Below are 25,797 nucleotides of genomic sequence, written 5' to 3' on the forward strand. Positions count from 1 at the left end.
GACGCTTCCATTCAAAACATCATATGCTACCTCTTTCACCTGTATCGTTGTAATCTAGCTTACTCTTCCATCCGCATTCACCTGTCGGCTATGGCAGCATACCTCCAGAATAGGCAGCACCTGTCACTCTTTAAGGTCCCTGCTATCAAGGCTTTTCTGGAAGGACTCAAAAGAGTCATTCCACCAAGGACTCCACCAGCTCCGGAATGGAACCTCAATGTGGTTCTTACAAGGCTGATGGGTCCTCCCTTTGAGCCACTACACTCTTGTGAGCTGCAGTTTTTAACCTGGAAGGTTGCGTTCCTAGTAGCAATCACATCGCTACGGAGGGTTAGCGAACTGCAGGCGCTCACCATCCAAGAACCTTTCTTCCAGGTACATGCTAACAGGGTGGTGCTCCGCACTAACCCTAAGTTCTTACCAAAAGTGGTCTCACACTTTCACATAAACCAAACCATTGAATTGCCGGTGTTTTTCCAAAACCCAGAGACGCTGGCGGAGCGGATGCTCCACACCCTTGATGTAAAAAGGGCTTTGATGTATTATGTGGACAGGACAAAAGATTTCCGCAAAACCCAACAACTTTTTGTTGCTTTTGCCACACAACACAAGGGAAATGCAATCTCCAAAGCAGGAATAGCTAGATGGATAGTAAAGTGCATTCAGATCTGCTACGCTAAAGCTAAGCGCACTCTCACTATCCCACCGAGGGCCCACTCAACTAGGAAGTTGGGGGCCTCTATGGCTTTCTTAGGTAACATTCCCTTAGAAGACATCTGTAGAGCAGCCACATGGTCTACCACTCATACTTTCACTAAGCACTACTGTGTAGACGTGCATTCAAAACAGCAGGCAGCTGTTGGTCAGGCTGTTCTAAAAACACTTTTTCAGACTGCTGCAGCTGGCACGGGCGGCCGCCGCTAATGGAGGGACTGCTATGTATTCTATGCACAGATATGAATTCAGCAGCCCACATGCCTCGAACTGCAAATGCTACTTACCAGTATGCATCTGTTCTTGGCATGTAGGGCTGCTGACATTCATATCGCCCACCCTCCTCCCCGGCGCCTGTAGCAGCTGCAGTATGTATTCATATACACATATATGCTCATAGCATGATCATCACTCACTTCTCACTCCATCTCTGCCAATGGCTAAAAACAATCTGGGGATGGAGGCGATGCCCATGCGCACTGTAGTCCAGGGGAGGAGCCACCTATCTCGTGATACTTCGAAGACTCTTCCAGGACAACAATGTGCAATCATCCGGACCCAACACTAGGTGGCGGACTATGCACAGATATGAATGTCAGCAGCCCTACATGCCAAGAACAGATGCATACTGGTAAGTAGCATTTGCATTCCATGTCACCACCCAATTCTGCATAAGTCCTGCCACACCATTCAATGTGTACCTGCTCCTGGACTGCGCACACTAGGAATTTCCCCTGTGCAGCCCCTACACGTGTGCACACGCATGTACATGTGTCTGCATGTAACCAGCCCAGCGCCCCATACTCCATCTGCTGCACAGCAGCTTGGTCCAGCCAGGGGGACACCAGTAAAAATCTCCATGCAGTCTCCTTTATAAGAGTTCACTGTGGGTGAGTCTCAGATTAGGAGGCTCCCCCACAGTAAAGGCTTAACAATTAGGTGCTCAAAAAGTGCAAAATCCGGGCCGCCCCTAGTGTCAGAACCACCTTCTAACACCGCTATTCCTAAAGTTTGTGTGATTCGGTTGTGCAAGTGCTGCCTCAAGTCTGGGAGGAACCCCAAGCTGTACTCTCTGAAGCTGTCACCAACGGGAGATATGCGACGAAGTTCACTATTCAAAGCAGACTTAGCACAGCCGTCTCGTTAGGCAGGGGGGTATCCATGACAGTTGCCCGTAGGTGCCACCCTTGGCTAAGGTGACTAGATTTTCGGGGGATGTCCAAGGTTCCCTTATGAACATGCCCTATGATCGCACCCGTCTCTTCGAAGACCAGGTAGATTTGGCGCTCTGCACTTTAAGGATTCTTGTACTATGACCAGGTCTTTGAGCCTCTTTGCTGTCCCACGTCCATCTCAATCTGTCTTTTGCCCCTTTCGTGGCTATGGAAGGGTCTTCCAGCGCGCCCAATTCCTGCCCAGTTATTTAACCCCCCCCCCCTCACACTGCAACAGGCTCCAAACCCTCGTAGTCCGCCCCTTTACCACCATGGGCACCCAATCGCCATCACCTGCCCCACTGTCAGTCCATAAAATTAAACGGGTGGGTTTTCTATAGTATTACTTCCGAAGCTCTCCCCCTCTCTAATTCTTTCAGCCTCTGTCTCTCTTTAGCTAACCTTTTATCTTATTTCTGTCTATCTAACCCTTTTTTGTACCCCAGTCCTCTTCCCTGTCTGCATTTATATTTCCCCAGTTCTATGTCACTTTGTACTCATCTACATTTTTAGGTCTCGCCTGTCGATGCGCATGCGCATCGAGCAAGCGAGACTATAGGGGCTCATCGACTCTTTATCTAACTTGCAAGGAATCGTGGCGATTCCTTGCAGTGCCCGTGACTTTTAAGGTCAATGCGCATGCGCATTAAGCTTATGCGCATGCGCATTGACCTTAAAAGTCACGGGCGCGTGCATGTGTCTTTGTTTACCCGCTCCCCAGCTCCGCCCCCTCACTACTTGATTGCACGGCCGCTAGGCCGTGCCTCCCCTACTCTCCTCCCCCCTCCTCCTCTCCTCCCCTGCCTGCCTGCCGCTAGTTTCCATTCGCTGCTCCTTTCTCGTCTCCCTGGCCCCACCGCCCTTCGATGTGAAAGTCCCCGCCCCCCGTCCCTCGCTGCTCCTTTCTCGTCTCCCTGGCCCCACCGCCCTTCGATGTGAAAGTCCCCGCCCCCCGTCCCCTCCTCGCTCACCCTCATCTCCACCTTGGTGCTTACTTTCCCTTTTCTTCCAATCCTTCTCTCATTCACTTGCAGCCTCCCCTCCTCCTCTCCTAGCACCCCCAGCCCGAGGCAGCTTCCCCTGCACAGACCCGCTCCGCCCCCTCCCCTTCCCGCCGTCTCGCATTTCCCCTGTCGCACTTCTCCTCCCCCCTCCTCCTCTCCTCCCCTGCCTGCCTGGATCGCCTCGCCCCCGGACATCATGGGCCAGCCTTGCTCTGCACAAATGTTTCCCAGCACCAGTCCCAGCATCTCTCAGCAGCTCCGCTCTTCCTGCACTGCTAGAACGCCGTGCCTCCCCTACTCTCCTCCCCCCTCCTCCTCTCCTAGCACCCCCAGCCCGAGGCAGCTTCCCCTGCACAGACCCGCTCCGCCCCCTCCCCTTCCCGCCGTCTCGCATTTCCCCTGTCGCACTTCTCCTCTCCCCTCTCCGCCCCCTCCCCTGCCCGCCGTGTTACGGTGAAAGGCTTGTTTTTTATTTTACCCGCCGTGTCTCTGCTGCTTCCCCCTGTCCTGTCTCTCCTCCTCTCCCTCTCTATACCCTCCCCCTCCCCCCCACCACTCCCAGAGGGGGCTGAGGTTAATTTGCTTTCTCAGGCGTCATGCATCACCCAGCTCGGTGACACTTTAGCGGGGGACGGGGTCTCCTGGAGGGGTCGGCCTCCTCACAGCTGTTCAAGCCCGCCAGACAGAGCTCAGTGTTGGGAATGGAGGAAAGGAGGGGGCTTTAAACCCGAACACGTGTTCTTGCAAGTGGGTTCCATGACATGTGACGTCAGTTTATTTTCTTTTTGTAATTTATTTCATCGTACATGTTGTAGTTCTTTTTCCCTGGCCATTTCGGCTCCTTGCTTTCCCCCTCCCCCATCTGCAGCGCTGCCTTCTCAGCCCCGTTTCCTTCTTCTATTCCCTCCCGTGTCTCTCTCCAGTTTCATCCTGTCCCCATATAGTCGCTTCCATCCCTATCTATATATCTCTAGTCTTTCCAGTGTTCTCATTTCATCCACTCCACCCTATATCGCTCTCCTCGTCATCCCGTGTATCCAATGTTTACATCTCCTGCTTTGCCCCCCGTTTTCAACGTCACCCCGTGTTCTCTCCATCCACCTCTTTACCTCCCTCGTCCTTCCTCTCTGTTCATGCTCACCCTTCTCTCGCTCTCTTTCGCTTGTCCACTCTCCTATCTCAACTACTATCTTTCTTTTCGTCTCTGTGCCCTCCACAGCTCATACCCTCTTGATGGTCCCATCTTTCATTCACAAACCGGCTTAGCTGACGCCTACACACTCATTTATATGTGCACGAAAATTGCGCGCACCCAGTGGCTTAGCCCGTGTGCCCTGGTGTCTAGTTCAGGGACGGACACTGGCCCCTAGCTGCTGTTTTAACTGTGAATTAACAGCAATAACCAGGGTTCAGTGGAGCCTTCCGGGCCCCGGTGCCACTGCACCTGCTGCACCAACGGAAGCTGCGCCCCTGCACGCACCCGAGAACCTGCAGCTCAGTAACATTCCTAGCTATTCTTGCTCTGCAGCTCAGCTCCCACCTATGCGTTATCGTGGCGCCGCAGAGCCCATCGCTCTACTGCGTATAGAAGCCTGGCTCAGGGCCAGTAAAACCACCAGCACACGAGTGCCCCCCTCCTCCTCCGGGCCGTGCAAACAGGCTCGGCCACAAATTACAAGTGTATCAGTACAGGCCTTGCCAGTCCGGGTCTAAACTATTAATATACATAGGCCTAGCCCTATAGAACCCGTCATGACTGGCCTCAAGGGCGTGACGCTGACCACCGAGGCGGGAAGGACTTTGAAGACTTTGAAGACTTTTAGGAACCAATTTTATTTTGAATGCACACCGCATAAAAATTATTGGCACATAAGAAATGTGATACTGCATTTAATCACTGTATACCGACACAAAATGCAACATTTAAGTATTCCTCTCGATGACAGGTGGTCAGGCACCCTCAACCCCTCACCCTCACTCACCCTCAACCCCTCACCCACACTCACCCACACTCACCCTCACTCACACTCACTCACCCTCACTCACTCACCCTCACTCACCCTCACTCACCCTCACCCCCTCACTCACCCTCAACCCCTCACTCACCCTCAACCCCTCAACCCCTCACCCTCACTCACCCTGAACCCCTCACCCTCAACCCCTCAGCCTCACCCTCACTCACCCTCAACCCCTCAGCCTCACCCTCACTCACCCTCAACCCCTCACCCTCACTCACCCTCAACCTCATGCTAAAGATTTACAAAAAAAACCATTAACAATTCTAAAAGCACTAACTCTAATGCTGCGAGACCTATTGCATTTCTAATGCTTGTTCTCAATCCACCTCTTCCTACCTTTTTAGCTTTCTCCATCTTTGTTTACCTTACATCTCTCCGTGCCTGTTAGGGAGAGGTGTGGCGCATCGGCCAGGCCAGCTGACTCAGTAGCAAGGGGCTCACTGTTCAATCCCCAGCTCCGGCGGCAGCTCAGCCCAGCACCATACGACTCTGGGCAATAGCTTGTGAAATCTTCCCCACGGCCCACAACGCCTTGAGACCCTTAGGGGTGATTTGTTCCTGCTTTGTTATGTCTCTCAATCCCATCTTACTCTTTACCTATTCTCCCTGGACCTCGCCTTCCACTAATGTTCTGATTAACTCTTGTCCATTCCTCAAATTTCTCCTACTCAACCGCCATTTTTGCTGTCAAGACAGAAGTGACTGCTTAAAAGGAGAGGCGTGTTAGACAGTATGAGCAAATGGTCAGATTTCACCCAATACAGTTTTGAAAGCCCTTAAATAATTGCTTTGATTTTTACAATTGAAAGGAGAGTTCCAGTTGTGAAGGGTGATTTGTGTAGCGAATACCTGGGAATTAAAGCTACAATTTCAAATGCTGTATGAAAATGTCCTACTTTAGTGTAACGCAGTAGCACCTTAATCAACAGTCACCCTTACCATGTATTTCCATAATGGTAGAAAGAGGCTAGTTAGACTCTAAATTCCACATAAATATTGTTGTTGGAAAACGTCGACTACAAAGCAAAAACAAATGGCTTTGTAAGTGCTTGTTCAAGACTTCCTTTTAGTGCTGTTAGTGTTGTGGATGCCGGTCAAGCGGGTATGCTTGACCTATTAGCTAGTTTAGCTTTCCTGTTTCTGAAATTTTAATGTATAATCACTATTGTCTTGCGTGTCGAAGGCCTGAATTAGCTAAACATGGATAAATAATTGTGAGTTCTTCAAGCAGCAGGCCCCAAAAATTCTTCGGATGGCAGTGTCTGTGCATAGAGAATTTTGGAAACCAGAACAAAACATTTTTTAAGACAAGTTGCAAATTCCAAGCCTAAAACTAGATGGCAGGACAGTGTACAGCATGCAAATTATATCCCAATAAATGGCAAACAACCTGTTACTGGAAAGCGTTTCTGGCCTCACATTTTGATATAGTGTAGACTATAACCTGCAGGATCGGTCTGTGGATGGAAATGATGCGATCAAGTTGTTATATGCTTTAATTAGCTGTTATTTGGTTTATAGCCTCCTTGTTTGTTTCATAATGTTTTGATCTGGCTGTCATTTAAATTGTTGTTCAACTGGTTTTTAAGGATATTTGAGAAAATGTGTTGAAGTATACTGTGTATTCTCTTGAACCTACTGCTTTGCTCAATAAAAAATATTTTTAAGAAAAGTTATGTTTTTTAGTGCATATTTTAGTATTTCACAAATTGGTGGCATTAGCCAATAAAAATATTTCAAATTAAAAAACATTTTTATTGGCTAATGCCACAAGTTCTCATGTTCATACTCTAGTGATACCAAGGAGACAGTGTGTGTGAAGTACGACAAGGAGAATAACTATAACATTACCCAATACATAAGTTGGTTAGCCTTGTCAGCAGGGAAGCAAAGCATCTGAGAAAAGGGGATTGCACCAATGAAGGACTAGTTTACAGATGGCATAAAAGCACCCTCACCCCTTAAAAAAATAAGGCTTGTTTACTTCAAGGCCCCCACCCAATCTATATTGCCACATCCCCAAAAGAGATTGATTTATACAGTGTAGTTTAGATGGTTTGTATATAGCCTTATGTTTTAGATCAGCTTGCAAAGATAACATTCATTATACTTTTAATGTTAAGATTTCAGTCTACTGCTGTTCATTGGACATACTTTTGGATTTTATATTAAAATTGCATTTACAAATGTGCTTTTGTCTTCTAGACTAACGTTAATATCAAACTTAAACCCCAAACATCCAAGAAGAAATCGTCCGAAAAATGTAAGCATGCCATTTTAATAAGTCAAAATACAACTACAGCTAATGTTTTTTAATTGTTTCCTGGAATGTGCTCTATTTCTGTAAAGAAACCCTCTAAAATAGCATTCACTATGCAAAACTTCCTAAATGTTACTCTCCCTTTCAAAGTTGCCTTTGCAAATTACATGGGCATGTTCTTTCTTGCCAGTCTCCCTTTGAACCTTCGGAATTCATGTATGTTTTTTTTGGTCTGTGTAGGAAGCTGGCTCTGTATATACTATAGCAAAATGAGGTATAGTGTGCACAGAGTCCAGTGAAACCCCAAAGGTAGGCAGAGGTAAAAGTTAATAGCATCTTACTCTCTATTTGTGGTAGTGTGGGCGAGCAGTAAGGCAATATGACAGTGTAGTTTTAAGAATTTGTTGTACACAATCAGCAAATGATTGAACACACTCCCACTGAACTCACACCAATTTACTTTGTATAAAAATATTATTTAGTTATATTTATTTCTTAGAACCAACATATATATATAAAAAGAGTATAACTCCTTTTTGGAAACTGTCCTCCCTGAGTTTTTGTCCTGTAACCACTGTGTAAGCAATCTTTAAACTCCGCCTAGGTTGCTTTCTCCACTGTGTATTTTCCCTGACCTAGGGGTGCATGTTTCTATCTGCTTATGCAGGGAGCCCTTGTTTGATACAAATATTTCTTAGAACCAAGCCAGCCTGGTACAGGTAAGTGATTTATAATTTGCAGTAACATTACAGTTTGGATTGCAGTTGTATATATACTTTGGTTTTGGTTGCAGTAGAATTACTGGAAATGCAATACCTTAAAATATTGTACATATACTTTGACGTTTTGATAGGATGTAATGTAAATTACTTTTCAGATTACTTTTCTTACACAGTGTAGTATACCTGGATACATCACTGGGACATTTCCTGGAAAAGGGTCAGTTAATACATGTTGGTTATTTGTTCACAGTTGTATAGACTTTAATATATTTTCCACCTCCACACTTAGAAACTTTTTCATAGAAAACGGTCCATGATATCCTATGGGAGTAAATAGTTATCGGTTAACAGGTAAGCACTTTGTTGTGGGAGTTGGTTTTCTTGGATTAGACTCTGGGTCAAAGATGCACTCTGAAATCCCCTTCAGCAGCACTAAGGCGGCTGGGTGCAGAGTGCTCTGAGGCACAATGTTATCCAATGTGGGATAGGGGGCCTTCGGTTGGAGGCTGCTCAAGACCAGGTCACAAGGTGTGGGAGCAAAGCTCTTGGACTTTAGCTCCGGGCAAATGGGGGTTCAAGTTAGCACCAAAGGTACACCATCAGCTGCACTAAGGCTGCAGGGTGTTGGTTTGTCGTCTGGCGCCCTGTAGCTTTCAATGGGGGAGTCTCTGGTTTGCAAACACACTGCAGGCTTGGGTACGAAGGTCTTCTGGGTGCGACAACCACTTGGAGAGGTAAGTTGGGATGCTTGGGGTTGGTTAGACACCATCTATTGAGCCACCCAATGCCGTGGGGCATTTGGTGCCGTTAAGGGTTAGATCTTCTTACCGGCTCCTGCTCGTGGTTGAGAGGGCCTTCCTGTTTGAGGCTGCAGGCGTCGGCTGGAGGCTTGAGGCAGGTCAGGGATCACCAGATCTCTTGTCAGGATCGCCGAGGGGAACCTCCTCTTGGTGTTTGGTCACTAGAATTCGTGCCATGGGTGTCAGGTGCTGAGTGGTGCAGACTTGTGAACCATGCTGGACCTGGAGTCTGTGGGTGAACAAATCCGGTGTTCACAGGAGACAGTGTCTTTTCTCTTGAAGGGAGGTCAGGTTCTTGAGACTGCTGGTTGCAAGACACACCGGAGATTCACATGGGGACAGGCCGGTGGGGCCAGGGCCAAGTCAGTAGGCGTCGTCCTCCTTCTTAGCTTCGGCACAGTAGTTTGGTCCTTCTTTTCTTCTGGTTTCTTGTCTGTTTTCTTGGTTCTGTGCTGCCCCCTAAATACTGTATTTAGGGGGCGTTTTAGGGGGTCTCTGGGTCAGTAGCCAATTTGCTATTGACCTTAGAGTGAGCACACCAAGGGTGTGCTCACCACACGTGGGGGAGAAATTGCGGGCACTCATGAGTGGGCTTCACCTCGCCTCCCCCACCTTAGTGGTGGGGTTGGCGGAGGTGGGCACAACCTTCTGGGCTGGCACATTTATCCCGCCTGTCTTCCCGCCGAAAAGGAGGGGAGACCGGAAGGGGGCCTGCTCCTGATAGCAGGAGAGGCTGGGGGTCGCATTACAAAGGCTGCAAGACCTTTGAAGCTCCCCTGCCAGAAATGGCTCTTCCTGGCCTGGGGGAGGTGTGATCACCTCCTCCCAGGAAAGGCTTTGTTTCAGGGCTCGGGAGCTAAGGCTCCCACCCCAGGGGTCCAGAAACCTGTCTCGTGGTGGCACGCTGGTGTGTACCAGTCAGGGTACCCAACATAGGCTGTTTTTTTTTCAGTGGGCATCTCTAAGATGCTCTCGGAGTCCATTTTTCATTAAATCCCACACCGGCATCAGTGTGGGTTTATTGTGCTTAGAAGTTTGATACCAAACTTCTCAGGTTTCAGTACATTTACGGCCTGTCTTACAGGCTAAAAGGAGGTAAGACAGGAAGGGGGCCTGCTCCTGATAGCAGGAGATGCTGGGGGTCTCATCGCAAAGGCTGCAAGGCCTTTGAATCTCCCCTTTGCCCACCTCCTCCCAGGAAAAGCATTATTTCTGGGCGCGGTGAGCAAAGGCTCACACCCCAGGGGTCCAGAAACATGTCTCGTGGTGGCAAGCTGGTGTGTTAAAGTCAGGGAACCCGCTGGAGGGTAGTCTCTTTTCAGGGAGCATCTGTAAGATGCCCTCTGAGTGCATTTTTTCATTAAATCCAACACTGGCATCAGTGTGGGTTTAATGTGCTGAGAAGTTTGATACCAAACTTCTCAGTTTACAGTGCAGCCATTATGGTGCTGTGGAGTTTGTAATGACAAACTCCCAGCACCATACACTCTTGATGGCAGCACTGCACTTACAATGACTGAGAATTGACTTAGACACTATAGGGGTTGAGGGCCCTAGCATCTGGACCCTCACCACTGGTATAGTGCACCCAGCTAGAGGGGTGACTGATTTATGCCGAAGCAGTGGGTTGTAGGCATGGCACACAGGGATGTTTGCGATGTCTGCTCTTCACTTTGTTCTGCAGGGAGAGAGAAAAAAAACAGCACCTCAAAGGGTGGCGCAATAAGTGCTGCAGCCCCTGGAGGCCTTCCCTAGCCACAGTACCTACAGTACCTTTCACAAGGGACTGACTGATATGTGGCCAGAGAGGTGTCAATGTACTTTATTTCAAAGCATTGCATTGCCAGTGATTCTACTTTAATCAAACCAAAGTATATATACAACTGCAATTCAAACTGTATTATTACTGTTAAGTATAACTGTTACCTGCAACAGGCCTGCTTGGTCCTTCAAAATAAAATAACTAAAAGAATATGTTCGAGGCATATGAGCTGCAGATCCTACATTTAGCAATAGATCGCCACCTGGTGTTGGCTCGGATGATTGCAGGCTGTTATCTCTTGGAAGAAGTCTTTGTAGTCACGAGATAGGGGACTCCTCCCTTGGACAATACTGTGCATGGTCATCAACTCCATCCTGAGATTGTTTTTTTCCGCCACTGGGTTCGGATGAAAGTTTTCCGCTCCGGCTAGAAAATACTTTTTTCTGCTTTTTTCGAAGCGAGAAACTTCAAACAAACTTCTTTCGACATCGAATAGACTTTCGACATCACCAGCTACATTCCGGTGCGTTGACATGGGCCGTTGGGCCCATCTGCGCCGTGCGGCCTACGCCTCATGGACAGAACTCCATTCAAGAGATGCCCGGTATGTCGAGCAAAACTCCCTCATAGCGACCATCACGAGGTTTGCAACCTCTGTCTCTCGCCAGAACACGACGAGTCGACCTGCACAGCCTGTGCCTCCTTCCGATCGAAGAAGACCATCCGGGATCGGAGGGCCCGTCGACACGAAATGAGGAGATCAGCACCGGAGGCCATCTTTCAAGAGGAGATCGTCGAAGAAGACTTCTCCGGGGACGAATATCCAATCGAAGATATCTCCGAGGACGAGGCTCCACTCGGCGCAGAGGAGGACTCTCCTGATCTCCAGATTATATCGGGTGCAGAGGATTCGGACGATTCGATTCCATCTCGACAACCCGTGAGTACATCTGCCCCTGCACGACAGACATTACCCAAACAAAAGGAAACGGTCAGCACTCCGCCCATGGGGCCCAGTCGAGACCGAAATGTACCCTCTAACGCCCCGCCTTCGGGCCCGGCTCCGAGGGAAGAGAATACGCCTTCAGGTGCCTCGACACCGAAGAAACACCATGTGCCAGTTACACCTCCTCCATTGGCACCGAAACATCCTTCGACACAGGAGGACTCGTCGGCACTGAAAACAACACCCTTCTGTGCCCAAAGACAAGGACACTTTGGCACCCGTACCATCGGTGCCGAAGCCAAAACCTGTACCAGACCCGAAAGCTTCGAGTTCGAGGCATGTGGGCTGCTGAATCATATCTGTGCATAGATCGCCGCCTAGTGTTGGGTCCGGATGATTGCACATTGTTGTCCTGGAAGAGTCTTCGAAGTATCACGAGATAGGTGGCTCCTCCCCTGGACTACAGTGCGCATGGGCATCGACTCCATCCTCAGATTGTTTTTTTCCGCCATTGGGTTTGGATGTCTTTAATTCCCTCTTGTCGGAATCGATAGAAAAACTTTCTTAAGACCAAAAGGTCTTTAGTCTATAAGGCGGTATTGTCTTGCGTTCGGCTTTACTTCTTCTAGCTCGGCTCCGAGCCGGATTCTGTACTTCCGCGTGCTCTGGGCGCGGAAGGCCTAGTCGACGCTCCTGACCTATCGACCATCCATCATGGAACGAAGTCCATTCAGGAGATGTCCGGTCTGTAACTCGAAGTACCCCCACATAGACGTCCACCCGGTGTGCAACAAGTGTCTGTCGCCGGACCACGATGAGGCGAAGTGTATGGCCTGTTCACGATTCAGGTCCAAGAAGACACTCGAGCTCCGACGAGCTGCGCGCCTGGAGGCCCAGCAATCTGCTCCGGCGCCTACGGACATTTTCGATGCAGGGGATGTCGAGTAAGAATATATCCAGGACGATTCGGAATCAAACCCCGCGTCTGACATCGAAGAAGACTACGACGCTGATGCTGAGGTGTTCGAAAGCGAAAAAGTCGTCGAGGAGGTAGGAGACGACGGTGCCCTCGGGGCCATGGAGGATAGCTCGGACGAGGAGCTTCCTCAAACTGACTCTGGGGCCGTGCCTGTTTATAAGGCCCAGGTCGAGGGATCGCCTTCGGGCCTTACCCAAGACCTTGAGATGGGTTCCACGGCCCCGCCTTCGGGCCCGGCCACGGACATTGTTACTGAGCCACTCCCTGGCAAAACTAAACCGAAAGTTAAACCTACGGTCTCAACGCCAGATACTGCGCAGGTGCAAGTATCGAAACCGAAAGTGCGCATCGCTTTGGTCGGATCGAAAACTTCTGAGGCTTCGGCGCCAAAGATGGCTGTCGAGCCAAAAAGTCAAGTCAAGGGCGTCTAGACGAAGTCTGCCGCGCCAAAGACTAAAGTAAAGGTTGTCGATACTGGCGCCGAGGACGGTCGACGCCGGCAAGGGCCTTGTCGACCCTGAAGAAGGCTGTCGACGAACCAAAGAAAACTCTTGGTGACCAGAAAAAGCGACTCGATGACCTGAAGGTCCTCTCTGCCCCGCGTCCGCACGACAAGGCCAAGGCCGCTGTGCCTCGTGAGTCGACGCCGAAAGTGGCCTCGAAGGACTCCGCTGAACCGGCGCGTCCATCCGCCGCGTTCACCAAGAAGGTGACTGACTCCCTGCAGAGCATCAGGGACGGCACCGTAGCGGTTGAACCGAAGGACCCTCCGCCTGCGAAGCCTGTGGATAAACCAGTTAAGGCGACCATGCCGATCCTCTTTACGTTGCCGCCTAAGACGGCGCCGAAGGCATTCGCTCCTAGGGCAGTGGCCGGCGCGCCCGAAAAGGTCTCCTCGGCGCCGAAGGCATCGTCAGTGGTCCACGGGCCGCGTCCTCCGCAACCTTCGCAGGATGAGCGTCGGGAACACTTCATCAACGCCGAAACGGGCAGGCTTTCCCTCCTGAAGCGAAAATCACCCCAGAACCCCAACTGGAGTCTTACAAAATCCCTCTCAATAAGGACTCTGCTTGTTCTCCGGTCTTGGTGGAACCCCTTTCACCACAGACTCATGATGTGTCGCCCACTTACTCAGATGTGGACGCATGTGATGGTGATGAGGAGGATGAATACAGTTATCCAGTCTAAACAGACCCTGAGGATACAAATGAGCCCTGGGCAGCTGGGGGTGACCCTGGGGATCCTCATTCAGGACAAGACCCTCAACTCTTTTCTGCCAAGACTTCACCTACTGAAGACTCTGCTGCTTTCAATGCCCTCATTGAACGGGCTGCTAACAATCACAATGTACAGCTGTATGCTGACCCTGTGGATGTGGATTTCCTCTTTGACACTTTTTCAGTATCAGAAAAGACTGTAAAAACTCTGCCTATGCGAAAAGGTGTTCTGAAGCATGCTGCTGAGATCTTCAAAGAACCTACCAGGGCGAGGGGGATCAACCCTAGGATTGACAAGAAATACAAGTCGGCGCCTACAGATCCTACCTACATTAAAGGACAGTTGCCTCTGGACTCCCTTGTCATCTCGAATGCCCTGAAGAGGGCCAATTCTCAGACTACGGGTGATGCTCCTCCCCCAGACAAAGAATCCAAGGTCTTTGAGGCTTCGGGGAAGAGGGTAGCAGCACAGGCGGCCAACATATGGCGCATCTCTAACACGCAGGTGCTTCTGGCGCGCTATGACAGGGCGCACTACGATACACTAGAGACCCTTTTGCAACACCTGCCTGATCAATACAAAGAGGGGGCTGAGATGCTGATTCAAGAGGGGAAGCTAGTCTCCAACGCTTCCATTAAGTGCGCTCTGGACGCAGCCGATACCGCTGCCAGAGCTTTAAACACCAGTGTTATGCTTCGGAGACATGCCTGGCTGAGAATCTCTGGATTTAAGCCAGACATCCAAACCACTATCCTGAACCAAACGGTTAACCCAGATCACCTGTTTGGACCAGAGGTTGACACCACCCTAGAAAAAATGAAAAAGGACACTGACACTGCAAAATCCATGGGTGCCTTACAGTCCCAGCAGTTTCGGGGTGGGTCCTTTCGTCGCTCCAGCACTAGAGGCGTCTCAAGGGGTCAGCTCTCCCAGTCCACGCAATACTACACGGGCAACACCCAGACTTCTTACGCCAACAAGCGTCGCGGTGGATATCGTGGCAACAGCGCCAAAGGCAGAGGACGTGGCAACAACAGCTCCAGGTCCTCTACCACCAGCAAACAGTGACTCCTTGTCACTGCCCCCCAACCACACAACACCGGTCGGGGGGAGACTCCAGCAGTTGCTGCCCGTCTGGAAGTCCATCACCACGGACAGGTGGGTCAGAAAACGTATCCAATATGGTTGTCTGGAGTTAACATCCACTCCACCCAACATTCCCCCAAGGCACCGTCCTATGTCGGACGAGCACTTGCACTTATTGCAGCAGGAGGTCACCGTCATGCTGCAAAAAGGGGCAATAGAGCTCGTGCCTATGCAAGAAAGAGGCACAGGGGTCTACTCCCTGTACTTCTTAATACCAAAGGAGGACGGGTCCCTCAGGCCCATCCTGGACCTCAGGCCACTCAACTACTACATCCTGTCGGAGCACTTCCATATGCTGACCCTGCAGCAAGTGCTCCAGTTGCTCAGGCAGGGGGATTTTCTCTCAACTTTAGACCTAAAGGATGCGTACTTTCACATTCCACTGCACCCTTCACACAGGAAATACCTCAGGTTCACCATCCAAAACCAGCACTACCAGTTCAAGGTTTTGCCTTTCGGTGTCACCACGGCACCCAGGGTGTTCACAAAGTGCCTGGCGACAGTGGCGGCGCATCTCAGGAGACGGAACATCCACGTCTACCCCTATCTGGACGACTGGCTCATCCAAGCGAAGTCAGCCCAGCAGTGTGCCGCCCACATGTCCCACACCATTCACCTCCTGCACGATCTGGGATTCTCACTGAATTACCCAAAATCCCACCTCCAGCCCGCCCACGTACGGCAGTATTTTGGTGCGACCATAAACACTCTGGCGGCCACAGCACAGCCAAAATCAGTGAGAGTCAACAGCATTCAATCGCTGATACAAAAATTCAGACCTCAACACTGGCTTCCAGCAAGAGTGTTCATGCAGGTGATAGGCATGATGGGCTCCTGCATTTCCATAGTCCCGCACGCGAGGCTACATATGCGTCCGCTTCAGGAGTGCTTGGCACGTCAGTGGACTCGGGCTCACGGGCAGTTGAAAGACCTAGTGTTGGTGAGCGGTCGGGCATACAACTCTGCATTGGTGGAATCCACGAAACCATTGCAAGGGCCGACTGTTCCAAGAGCCTGTGCCACAGATCATCCTGACGACGGACGCTTCTCTCCAGGGATGGGGAGCTCATGTACTCCATTACACTGTGCAGGGACTATGGACGCAACAGCAGAGGAAGATGCACATCAATGTTCTAGAACTGATGGCGATCTTCATGGCACTAAAAGCCTTCAAAGTACATCTGTGCAACAAGGTCGTGTTGATCCGGACGGACAACATGACGGCAATGTACTACATTCAGAAGCAGGGAGGAACACACTCTCCGCAGCGGTCTCATCTGGCTCAGAGCATGTGGAAGTGGGCCATTCAGAGGAACATCTTCCTCATGGCGGAACACCTCCCGGGCAAGGACAATCAGATGGCGGACCTGCTCAGCAGGCACAGCCACCAAATGCACGAGTGGGAGATACATCCATCAGTACTCCAACCGTACTTCCAAAGGTGGGGTCATCCAGAGATCGACCTCTTCGCCACAAGGGAGAACGCAAAATGCCAAAGCTTCGCCGCCAATTTCCCACACCCACAGTCGCAGGGCAATGCGATATGGATGAACTGGTCAGGCAAATTTGCGTACGCTTTTCCCCCAGCACTCTTGAAACCGCTGGTGGCACGCAAGCTCAGGCAGCACTCGATGACTCTCATCATGGTTGCTCCAACGTGGGCTCGCCAACCATGGTACACCACATTTCTGGAACTATCCGTGGTACCGCATTAGAGGCTACGTCTCACACCCAGCCTTCTGACGCAGAGCCATGGCGACATTCAGCATCCAGATCCGCAACAGCTCAACCTGGCGATCTGGCTCCTGAAGTCCTAGAGTTTGGCTACCTGCACTTGCCTTCTGACTGTATGGACATCATTCGGGAGGCGAGGAAGCCCACCACCAGAGCATGCTATGCGGCAAAATGGAAGCGGTTTGTCATTTATTGTGCAGACCACAATATTAACCCGCTAGATGCTTCTATTCAGAATATCATCTGTTACCTTTTCCATCTGTACAAATGTAATCTGGCCTATGCTTCCATTCGCATACATCTATCTGCAATGGCCGCTTATCTCCAGAATAGGCAGCACCTCTCCCTCTTCAGGGTGCCTGCCATTAAGGCTTTTCTGGAAGGACTCAAGCGAGTCATTCCGCCGCGGACTCCACCAGCTCCGGAGTGGAACCTCAATGTGGTCCTCACCCGGCTGATGGGTCCTCCCTTTGAGCCACTGCACTCCTGTGAGATTCAGTTCTTAACGTGGAAAGTGGCTTTCCTCATAGCGATTACATCGCTACGGAGAGTTAGTGAATTACAAGCCCTAACTATCCAAGAGCCATTTATTCAAATTCAATCTAACAGGGTGGTGCTTCGCACTAACCCTAAATTTCTACCCAAAGTTGTGTCTCAATTCCATATCAACCAGACTATTGAATTGCCAGTTTTCTTCCAGAATCCGGAGTCATTGGCGGAGAGAATGCTCCACACCCTTGACGTCAAAAGGGCCCTGATGTATTACATCGATAGGACCAAGGATTTTAGGACGACTAAGCAACTCTTTGTCGCCTTTGCACCGCACCACAAAGGTAACCCTATTTCCAAGGCTGGTATTGCTAGGTGGATCGTTAAATGTATCCAGATCTGCTATCTGAAAGCAAAACGTACTCTCCCCATTCCACCAAGGGCCCACTCCACCAGAAAGCTGGGGACCTCTATGGCATTCCTTGGAAACATTCCTTTGGAAGACATATGTAGAGCAGCCACATGGTCTACCACACACACATTTACAAAACATTATTGTTTTGATGTGCACTCCAAACAGCAGGCAGCTGTAGGGCAGGCTGTTCTCAAAACACTTTTCCAAACTGCTGCAGCTGGCACGGGCGGCCGCCGCTAATGGAGGGACTGCTATGTATTCTATGCACAGATATGAATTCAGCAGCCCACATTCCTCGAACCGAATATGCTACTTACCAGTATGCATCTGTTCTTGGCATGTAGAGCTGCTGACATTCATATCGCCCACCCTCCTCCCCGGCGCCTGTAGCAGCTGCAGAATTCACATATACTTCTAGCATGGTCATCATTCACTGAGTTTCACTCCATCTTGGCCACAATGGCTAAAAACAATCTGAGGATGGAGTCGATGCCCATGCGCACTGTGGTCCAGGGGAGGAGCCACCTATCTCGTGATACTTCGAAGACTCTTCCAGGACAACAATGTGCAATCATCCGGACCCAACACTAGGCGGCGATCTATGCACAGATATGAATGTCAGCAGCCCTATATGCCAAGAACAGATGCATACTGGTAAGTAGCATATTCGTTCCGAAACCTTCCGGTTCAAAAAACAAAGAATGGAGGCCAGTTTCCGGCGCCACAGGACCAGCAAAACCTGTCTCCATGCCGAAACCTCTAATATCAGTACCAAAGACCCCAGAAAAGACTAAACAACCTTCGGCACTGAAAACATTGCCAAAAGACTCAGTTACTCCTTCCAAGGCAAAAAACACTAGACAACCTCTATCGGCTCCGAAAACATCGACGACGAAGAAAATTATAGAAGAGGAAGAACTGTTTAGACCAGATCCTAGACAGAAAAAGGTCCATCTTAATCCAAAGACTGGACATGTGGAAGCAATTCCTTAGAAAAAGACCAGCACACACCACTTACACCTGTGGTTCCTGCAAAAAAGGACTGTGCAACTTCTCCAATGCACCCTTCCTCTTCTTAACCTTCTTCCTCTCCTATTACTCCATATGTGGAACCTATAACTTCTCCTATTCAATCTTCTGCATCATCACACCACACTGTCGGTGTAGTTTTGCAGCTTGATCTTTCTGGATTCACTAGCGAACCCACCCACCTCCGCCAGAAAGATGAGGCTGGAGAGATAAGGTGGTTGAAACAAAGATAATACTTGGAAAAGAAGCCTTAAAGGTTAAAGCGGTGAAAAAACTTTAGTTGAACATTGCCATAACTTCGGTAACAAAACAAACACGAGAAAAAAGAATCTGAAGATGGTGCCCAGGAGTGGGAGCTTCCGCAGGAAGCGTGCCGACGTCACCGGAAATACACCAAAGGTGGGACGTTGACGCCCAGCTGGGCTACGAAAAAAAAGAAAGAAAAAGCTACGAATCTGGACCCAACCACAAGACCGCGGAATAATGCACAGCATAGTGAATCCAGAAAGATTATCAAGTTGCAAAACTACACCAACAGGTAAACTATTAGTTAGTCCTAACAGAGCTTATGAAGGCACCTTTTGAACCCATCCATAAGGCCTCCCTACAAATGCCCACGATGAAGACAGCCTTTCTAGTGACAATCACCTCGCTACTACGGGTAAGCGAACTGCAAGCACTAACGCTACAAAAACCTTACATCCAAATACACAATGACAATAGTGGTGGTAGAACGGACCCACACTTTATGCCAAAGGTGGTGTCAAGGTTTCACGTCAACCAGACGATACAGATACCAAGCTACTTTCAGAAACCATCCACAAGCGCAGAGATGGCACTCCACACTCTAGACCCTAGAAGGGCAGTAATGCATTACATGGAAAGTACTAAAGAGCACAGGAAAACAAAGCAGTTCTTTGTGTCCTTCGCAAGCAGTTTCCTGGGTAGACCAGTAACTAAAGCCACCATTGCACGATGGATCGCACAAACTATACAATTCTGCCACAAACAGGCCGCTCAAGAACTAACAGACTGGGCACAAGCCCACTCTACCAGGGAAAAGGGAGCAACAATAGCCTTCCTGGCTAACACACCCATTCAAGACATATGCCTGGCGGAAACATGGGCTTCAGTGCACACGTTCACTAAGCACTACTGCGTGGATAAAAAAATGAACAAGGAAGCACAAGTAGGACAGAAAGTGCTTCAACATATATTCAACAACCAACCCTCATCTTCCACCCAGCCACCACAAACATAACAAACCGCTTCAAAGTCTATGCACAGCATAGTGAATCCAGAAAGATTCACGCTGCAAAATTAATAGTTTCTTACCTGTTTTGCAGCTTGAAGATCTTTCTGGATTCACTAGCGAACCCACCCACCTCCGCCAGAAAGATGAGGCAGGAGAAGAAGGTGGAAATACAAGGACAATATACAGACACCTTAAGTGACAAAGTAGAAATTCATTTACTTTTAAAAAAGAACTTGAAAACATTGCAAAAGGATTTATAAACATAAACAAGAAAAAAAGAATCCGAAGATAGCGCCCAAAGGTGGGAGCTTCCGAAGGACTAAGATTCCGGACCCAACCACTAGACCGCGGAATAATGCACAGCATAGTGAATCCAGAAAGATCTTCAAGCTGCAAAACTACACCGACAGGTAAACTATTTGTTGTTTACAATCACCACCAGACAGAATTAATATTCTTAAAGAGGCTAGAAAGCCTACTTGCCCCAGTATTGGAACTTTCATAGATTCCCATGCTTTTGTATCATTCCCCGTCGTCGGAATGGGAGTCTCTGTAATAAAAAATACCATAGTAGTAGGTACAAAAGAGAAAGGAAAGGCCTAGGCCTCATTCCTTTTTGTAGCATATCAGCCTCTTTTTGTAAAAGAGACCAAATTTTAGGCATCAGCCAATCAGAAGAGCCTCACCCCTGAATCCTTCCTGAAGGAACCTCAGAGCCTTAGATTTTCTACCGCACGTTGTGCTAGGGAGTCTCCATTGAGCTCTGCTCTATTTTCAACTCTTTCACGTAGATTTCTACAGTTTTTTTCTTCAGGATTTCTTCAGTTTACTTCAGAAATCTCTCCTTTTCATCAGGATGTCTGAAGTTGAGAAAAAGAAAGCCCTTTTCAAGCCCTGGTCCACCTGTGGAAAGAAAAGGCTGTTTGTGGAGGACAAACACAAAGATTGCATTTACTGCCTTTATCCGGATCACAAAGCAGAGGACTGCAAAATTTGCCGCACTCTCTCCACCAAGACCTAGAGAGATCGTGCTGGAAGACTGCTTACATGGCTACAGAGGCAGAAGGAGAGGAAACATGGAGTTTCCAGTGATGAAGAGGAATCGTCTTCACTTGCTTCCTCAAAAAGGTCAGTGAAAAGGGGTAGAGATTCCCCATCTTCCTCTGTTGGGCGCCCCTCAAAGGCTTCTAAAATGACCCCCAGAGAGTCTGATAGCCGGGGTTCAGGAAGTTCCCCCCCACTGCAGTGGGAAGGGTAAGGCAGAACTGGTTTCGCCTCCTACGGGTGAGAAGACAGACCCAGCCTTCAAAAAACCCTCCTCACATTCTTCAGAGAGGAGTTCTAAGTCCTCTACGACAAAGACATCGTCGACGGACCCACCGAAAATGAAGCCCAAAATCCAATTGGTCCCGTCGACTGGCTCGTTGGCGGGAGAATCGTCGACGAAAGCTTCGTCGTTGTCGTCGACGGCAGCGTCAACAGGGGGTGTGCCGACGACATTGTCAGCGGCTTCATTAACATCGTCGACTAGGAAACCATCATCGTCGACGACGGTGGTGTCGTCGACGAGTGCATCGACTACGACAATATCTACAACGTCGGCGGGCTCGTCTACGATGACATCTGTAATTCCAATATCGTCGACGAGGATATCTCCGGCGTCGTCGGAACCATCGACGATAGTGGCTACGGAGAGACGAGTGTCTGTTTCTTTAACGAGAATCACTCCTGAGATGACATCCCTGAGAAGGGTGACCTCTTTACCGCCAACTTTGTTGTTGGACCAGGGAGAATCTGAGGAAGACGGACAGGATGCGTATGACTATGCCAATAGCCCGTCTCCGCTACTAATCAAGAGTCAAGAGACAGATTCAGAAGGGGCATATGACCAAGGGGAAGGAGAATATCATCAAATGGCCCACTCTAAGGGCTATGAGCCACAAGACATGATTTCGGTTTCTACAACATTCCTGCATGACCTCCACAAGATGCTGCAGGACTATAAGTCAAAAGCAGAAAGACCAACACCACGTAGGTCTGCTCCTTCGACACCAGTGAGAAACCCCTCATTCTTAGTCCCTCCGGTACTTCCGAAACAGACGCCACCTCAACCTCAGCGGCCGGTGCCTCAGGCTCCGTCGGAGCCAGCCGATGACCCGGATGGGGATGGTGATGATGAATCATCCAATGGTAACCAAGAGTCGGATCATGATGGGGATGAATATAATGACTACATCATCCCAGACCAGGCTTCGCCTCATCAAGACTTGGCAGATTCACCTCCTGCTGACGTCGGCAGTTTTCACCAGCTGATGGAACGTGCAGCTGGGAGATTTAAACTGATAATGCCCGCTCAAACCACGGACTGTTTCTTATGATTTCAAAGAAACACACCGCAAGACAACAAGGTCAATACCAATTGTGGATCATTTGTGGGAGGAAGGTTTGAAAGCTATGAAAAACCCAGCGACGGTGGTCCCTGTGCTACCGCGTCTGGATAAAAAGTATAAAGCACCAGATGATGGACCTGCAGCGCTAACGGGCCATCCAAAACCTGACTCTGTCATCTCACAGGCAGCACAGAGGAAGTCGCGAAACCCCTCTGCTCCCTTAACGGCCCCTCCTAACAAGGATGGACGACGACTTGATAACACGGGCAAGCGGTTTTCATCGATGGCTAGCCTGCTAATACGTGCCGCCAATGCTTTGGCTATATTAGGACGATATGATCGCCAATTATGGTGTGATGTAGCTCCATATCTGGAACAGCTTCCACCGGAGTCAGTGGCGGAAGCAAAGAAGACTTTACAAGAGGGTGAGGCAGTCTCTATGGAAATTATAGACTGTGCCATGGACATTGCCACGACGTCCTTTCGGGTGTTGGCAGGAGCGGCAGTGTTAAGACGCCAAGGGTGGCTGAAGGCGACTTGGTTTAGACCGGAAATTCAGAACAAGGTCCTTGATCTGCCCTTCGATGGCGAGGCCCTATTCGGGAAATTAATAGATGATATTCTTCAAGAGATCAAAAGGGACACCGAAACAGCCAGGTCGCTAGTTACCCTCCAGTATCGCAAATCTCCCTTCAGAGGTTCGAGAGGCAGAGGAGGTGGTTATAGAGGTTCATACCAAAAACAGCAGCAACGCTATTCTTCAAACAGCTCAGGATACCAGCAAAACCGCCAGTCATACCAGCAAAGACAGGGCCAATCTTCGGGTTACTCGAGGCCTTACAACAAGGGCAAGCAGGCTGCCCGTGGACGGGACACGTCCAAGCGCCAATAGCGGCCTCCTGGCTCTGCCTACTGTTCCCTCCTCCAAGAAATCATCAGTTGGAGGCAGGGTGTCAAAATTCCTTCAAAATTGGTCCAAAATAACATCGGACCGTTGGGTGATCAACATCATAAAGCGAGGACATACTATGGAATTTATCGAAGTCCCTCCACCCAGGCCCCCGGCAGCCATTCCATCGAAACATCTGCGTCTCCTAAGGCTCGAGGTACAACAAATGCTCCGCAAAGGGGCGATAGAGCCAGTCCCCTCCAAACAACAGGGCCAAGGCTTCTATTCCAGGTTCTTCCTGGTGAGAAAGACGCTGGAAAAATGGCGCCCCATCTTGGACTGCCAAAAGTGAGACATCGGGGAAACCCGTTATCTAGATGGTAATGTTCTGCACAATTTAACTAGAACCTTTTGGTTCTCTTCAGGTGTACTTGTAAAAAGAAATACGGATAAATCATTCCATGAAATGCTCCTTATTTCAAAGATTTCTGTTTATTCTTTTCTTTTTTACTTCATATGCATCCTTTAGTTTCCAGGACAATTCAAATTAACATTTCCCATTCACCCAATGCATTTCGGGTCTATGGTGACCCTTCTTCGGGGGTCTCTATTGAAAAAATCAAGAAAAATGCAATCAGCCCTTAAACCTGTATACATATATACATAAACATTTACATGTATTTATATCCACAATGTTCTTTAGTGCAAACAAACGTCTCAAATCATGGCATGTCCTAAACTAACGGTCCCTGAATGGTCTCCCTTGGAATGTTCTCACTGCCCGCTGAAAATGTCAGTTTTTTTAATTAGCGCTAAAACATACCAAACACTAAAACCATGCTTTACGTTCCCAGTGCAACTAACTGAATCTAACTTGACAAAAAATAACTCTAAAACGGAAAAGAGTTTAGCCTAACAAACATTTTGCTCATCGTCAGCGCATTACTTACTGAGAAATGAGATCGTCCCTCGTTTACGTGGTGTCGGCCAATCCGCTACTTCCTTGCTGTCAGTGCAAGGCTATTTAAAGCTCCAAGCTCTCTGATTGGCTCAATTTGCGATCACGTGATCGCGACCACGAACTGCTATGCAGTCCTTGTTATATATTAGAAACTAAACAGAATAACAAAAACGGGTGTACAAATGTACAAAATTATCTCTTTAGAGAGAATATACAATACCAAACAAAAACTAATACATAACTGCAATTAATTAATTCCGTGTCATGTTCGCTGTTTGTTCATCATAATTCAATATACTTAATTCTTATATGGTTTTTGGAAGGCTACCTCATCTGAAAAACATGTTGGTGATAAATAATGACTCATGAAATAATATCTAAAACAACATAGTGTCGGCCATTTTAGGTAGGGGAGTTCTCACTGTGAGTTTATGCAAGGAAATAAGGTTAGCTTTCCACAGTCTATTTACAAAAAACAGGATAGTTCTATCCTGTCATTCAGTCCATTCGGTTGTAAGCTGCCCATTTTCTTTATCCAAAAATATTCAGATCTCAGTCTAGATTTATGTGAGTCTTTCTCGGGGTGATGTTTAATAACTTCCAATATTGTGAAGCGTAGTTGTGCCACATTGTGTCCTGCTTCTAGCCAGTGGGTAGCCAGTGTAGATTTCAAGTTTTTCAGGCGGATGTTACTCTTGTGCTCTGTTATTCTTACTTTTATTTTTCTTTCAGTTTGACCTATATACAATTTTCCACATGGACATTTGATTCCATAAATAACGTTCTTTGTGTCACAAGTTGCTGAGTGTAACAAGGTCTCCTTCTTTCCTGTCATTGGGTGTGAAAACATTTGTCCTGTGATCACATTGTTGCAATGGATGCAGTTTTCGCATCTCTGCATACCCTTGTAGTTGACTTCATTCGGTTTGTCCTTCTTTTTTAGGAGTTCTTTCAAGTTTTTAGATCTGTTATAGGCAAACGTTATCTTATCAGCAAATAGTGGTTCCAAATCCGGTTCTTTTGCTATAAGTACCCAATGTTTTTTCATGATGCTGGCTATTTTTGCTGATTGTAAAGAATGTTTTAGGACACATACTGTCTTTTTAGTTTCTCCTTTCTCTTTCGTGACTAGTAAAGACTCTCTCTTCATATTCAAAACTTTGCTTTTGGATTCTTCCAATAAAGGTATGGGATAACCTCGTAATTTGTATTTTTGGATCTGTTTGTCGATGGTGGAGAGCAAATCTAGTGGATCAGATGTGATCCTTTTTTGGCGAATGAATTGAGATGTGGGAAGGTGTTTCTTTAGAGAAAAATGATGGAAACTTTCATAGTGTAGGCCACTATTTCTATCCGTTTCTTTCGTGTGCACAGTAGTTCTTATTTTGTTCTGTTCAAGATGAATTTTCACGTCTAAGAAAGCCAATTCTTTCTGGTCCATTTGGTGAGTGAATTTGATCCGATCATGAACTCTATTCAATCTTTGGATGTTGTTTGTTAGTCCTTCTTTTTCACCCTTCCATATAAGGAAGTTTTGCAGCGTGAATCTTTCTGGATTCACTATGCTGTGCATATTCCGCGGTCTTGTGGTTGGGTCCGGATTCGTAGTCTTTTCTCTCTTTTTTTTTTTTTTTTTTTCGTGGCCCAGGTGGGCGTCGGCGTCACCCTTCCTTGGGTGTATTTCCGGTGACGTCGGCATGCTTCCTGCGGAAGCTCCCATCCCTGGGCGCCATCTTCAGATTCTTTTTTCCGCGGTCGGGTCTGGATCGTTCCCGTTGGGCTCCAGACATTTTTGGAGAAAGTACTGCAAAGCGAGAAGTTCGAGAAGAAATTAAAAGAAGAAGACCAAGGA

The 25,797-nt window shown here is 48.5% G+C and overlaps 1 protein-coding gene across 2 annotated transcripts in view; it reads left to right on the plus strand.

Annotated features, from left to right (window-relative positions):
• The window catches only part of LOC147722937 (uncharacterized), a 417,291-nt gene that overhangs the window by 172,135 nt on the left and 219,359 nt on the right, over nt 1-25,797 (plus strand). For both annotated transcript variants that reach the window (XM_086965333.1, XM_086965332.1), the window contains exon 8: nt 7,156-7,213. In XM_086965333.1, the coding sequence (XP_086821459.1) occupies nt 7,156-7,213 (58 nt within the window). The remainder of the gene's footprint in view (nt 1-7,155; nt 7,214-25,797) is intronic.

Source organism: Lissotriton vulgaris, chromosome 4_1, assembly GCF_964263255.1.
Source record: "Lissotriton vulgaris chromosome 4_1, aLisVul1.2, whole genome shotgun sequence".
Taxonomy (NCBI): Eukaryota; Metazoa; Chordata; class Amphibia; order Caudata; family Salamandridae; genus Lissotriton; species Lissotriton vulgaris.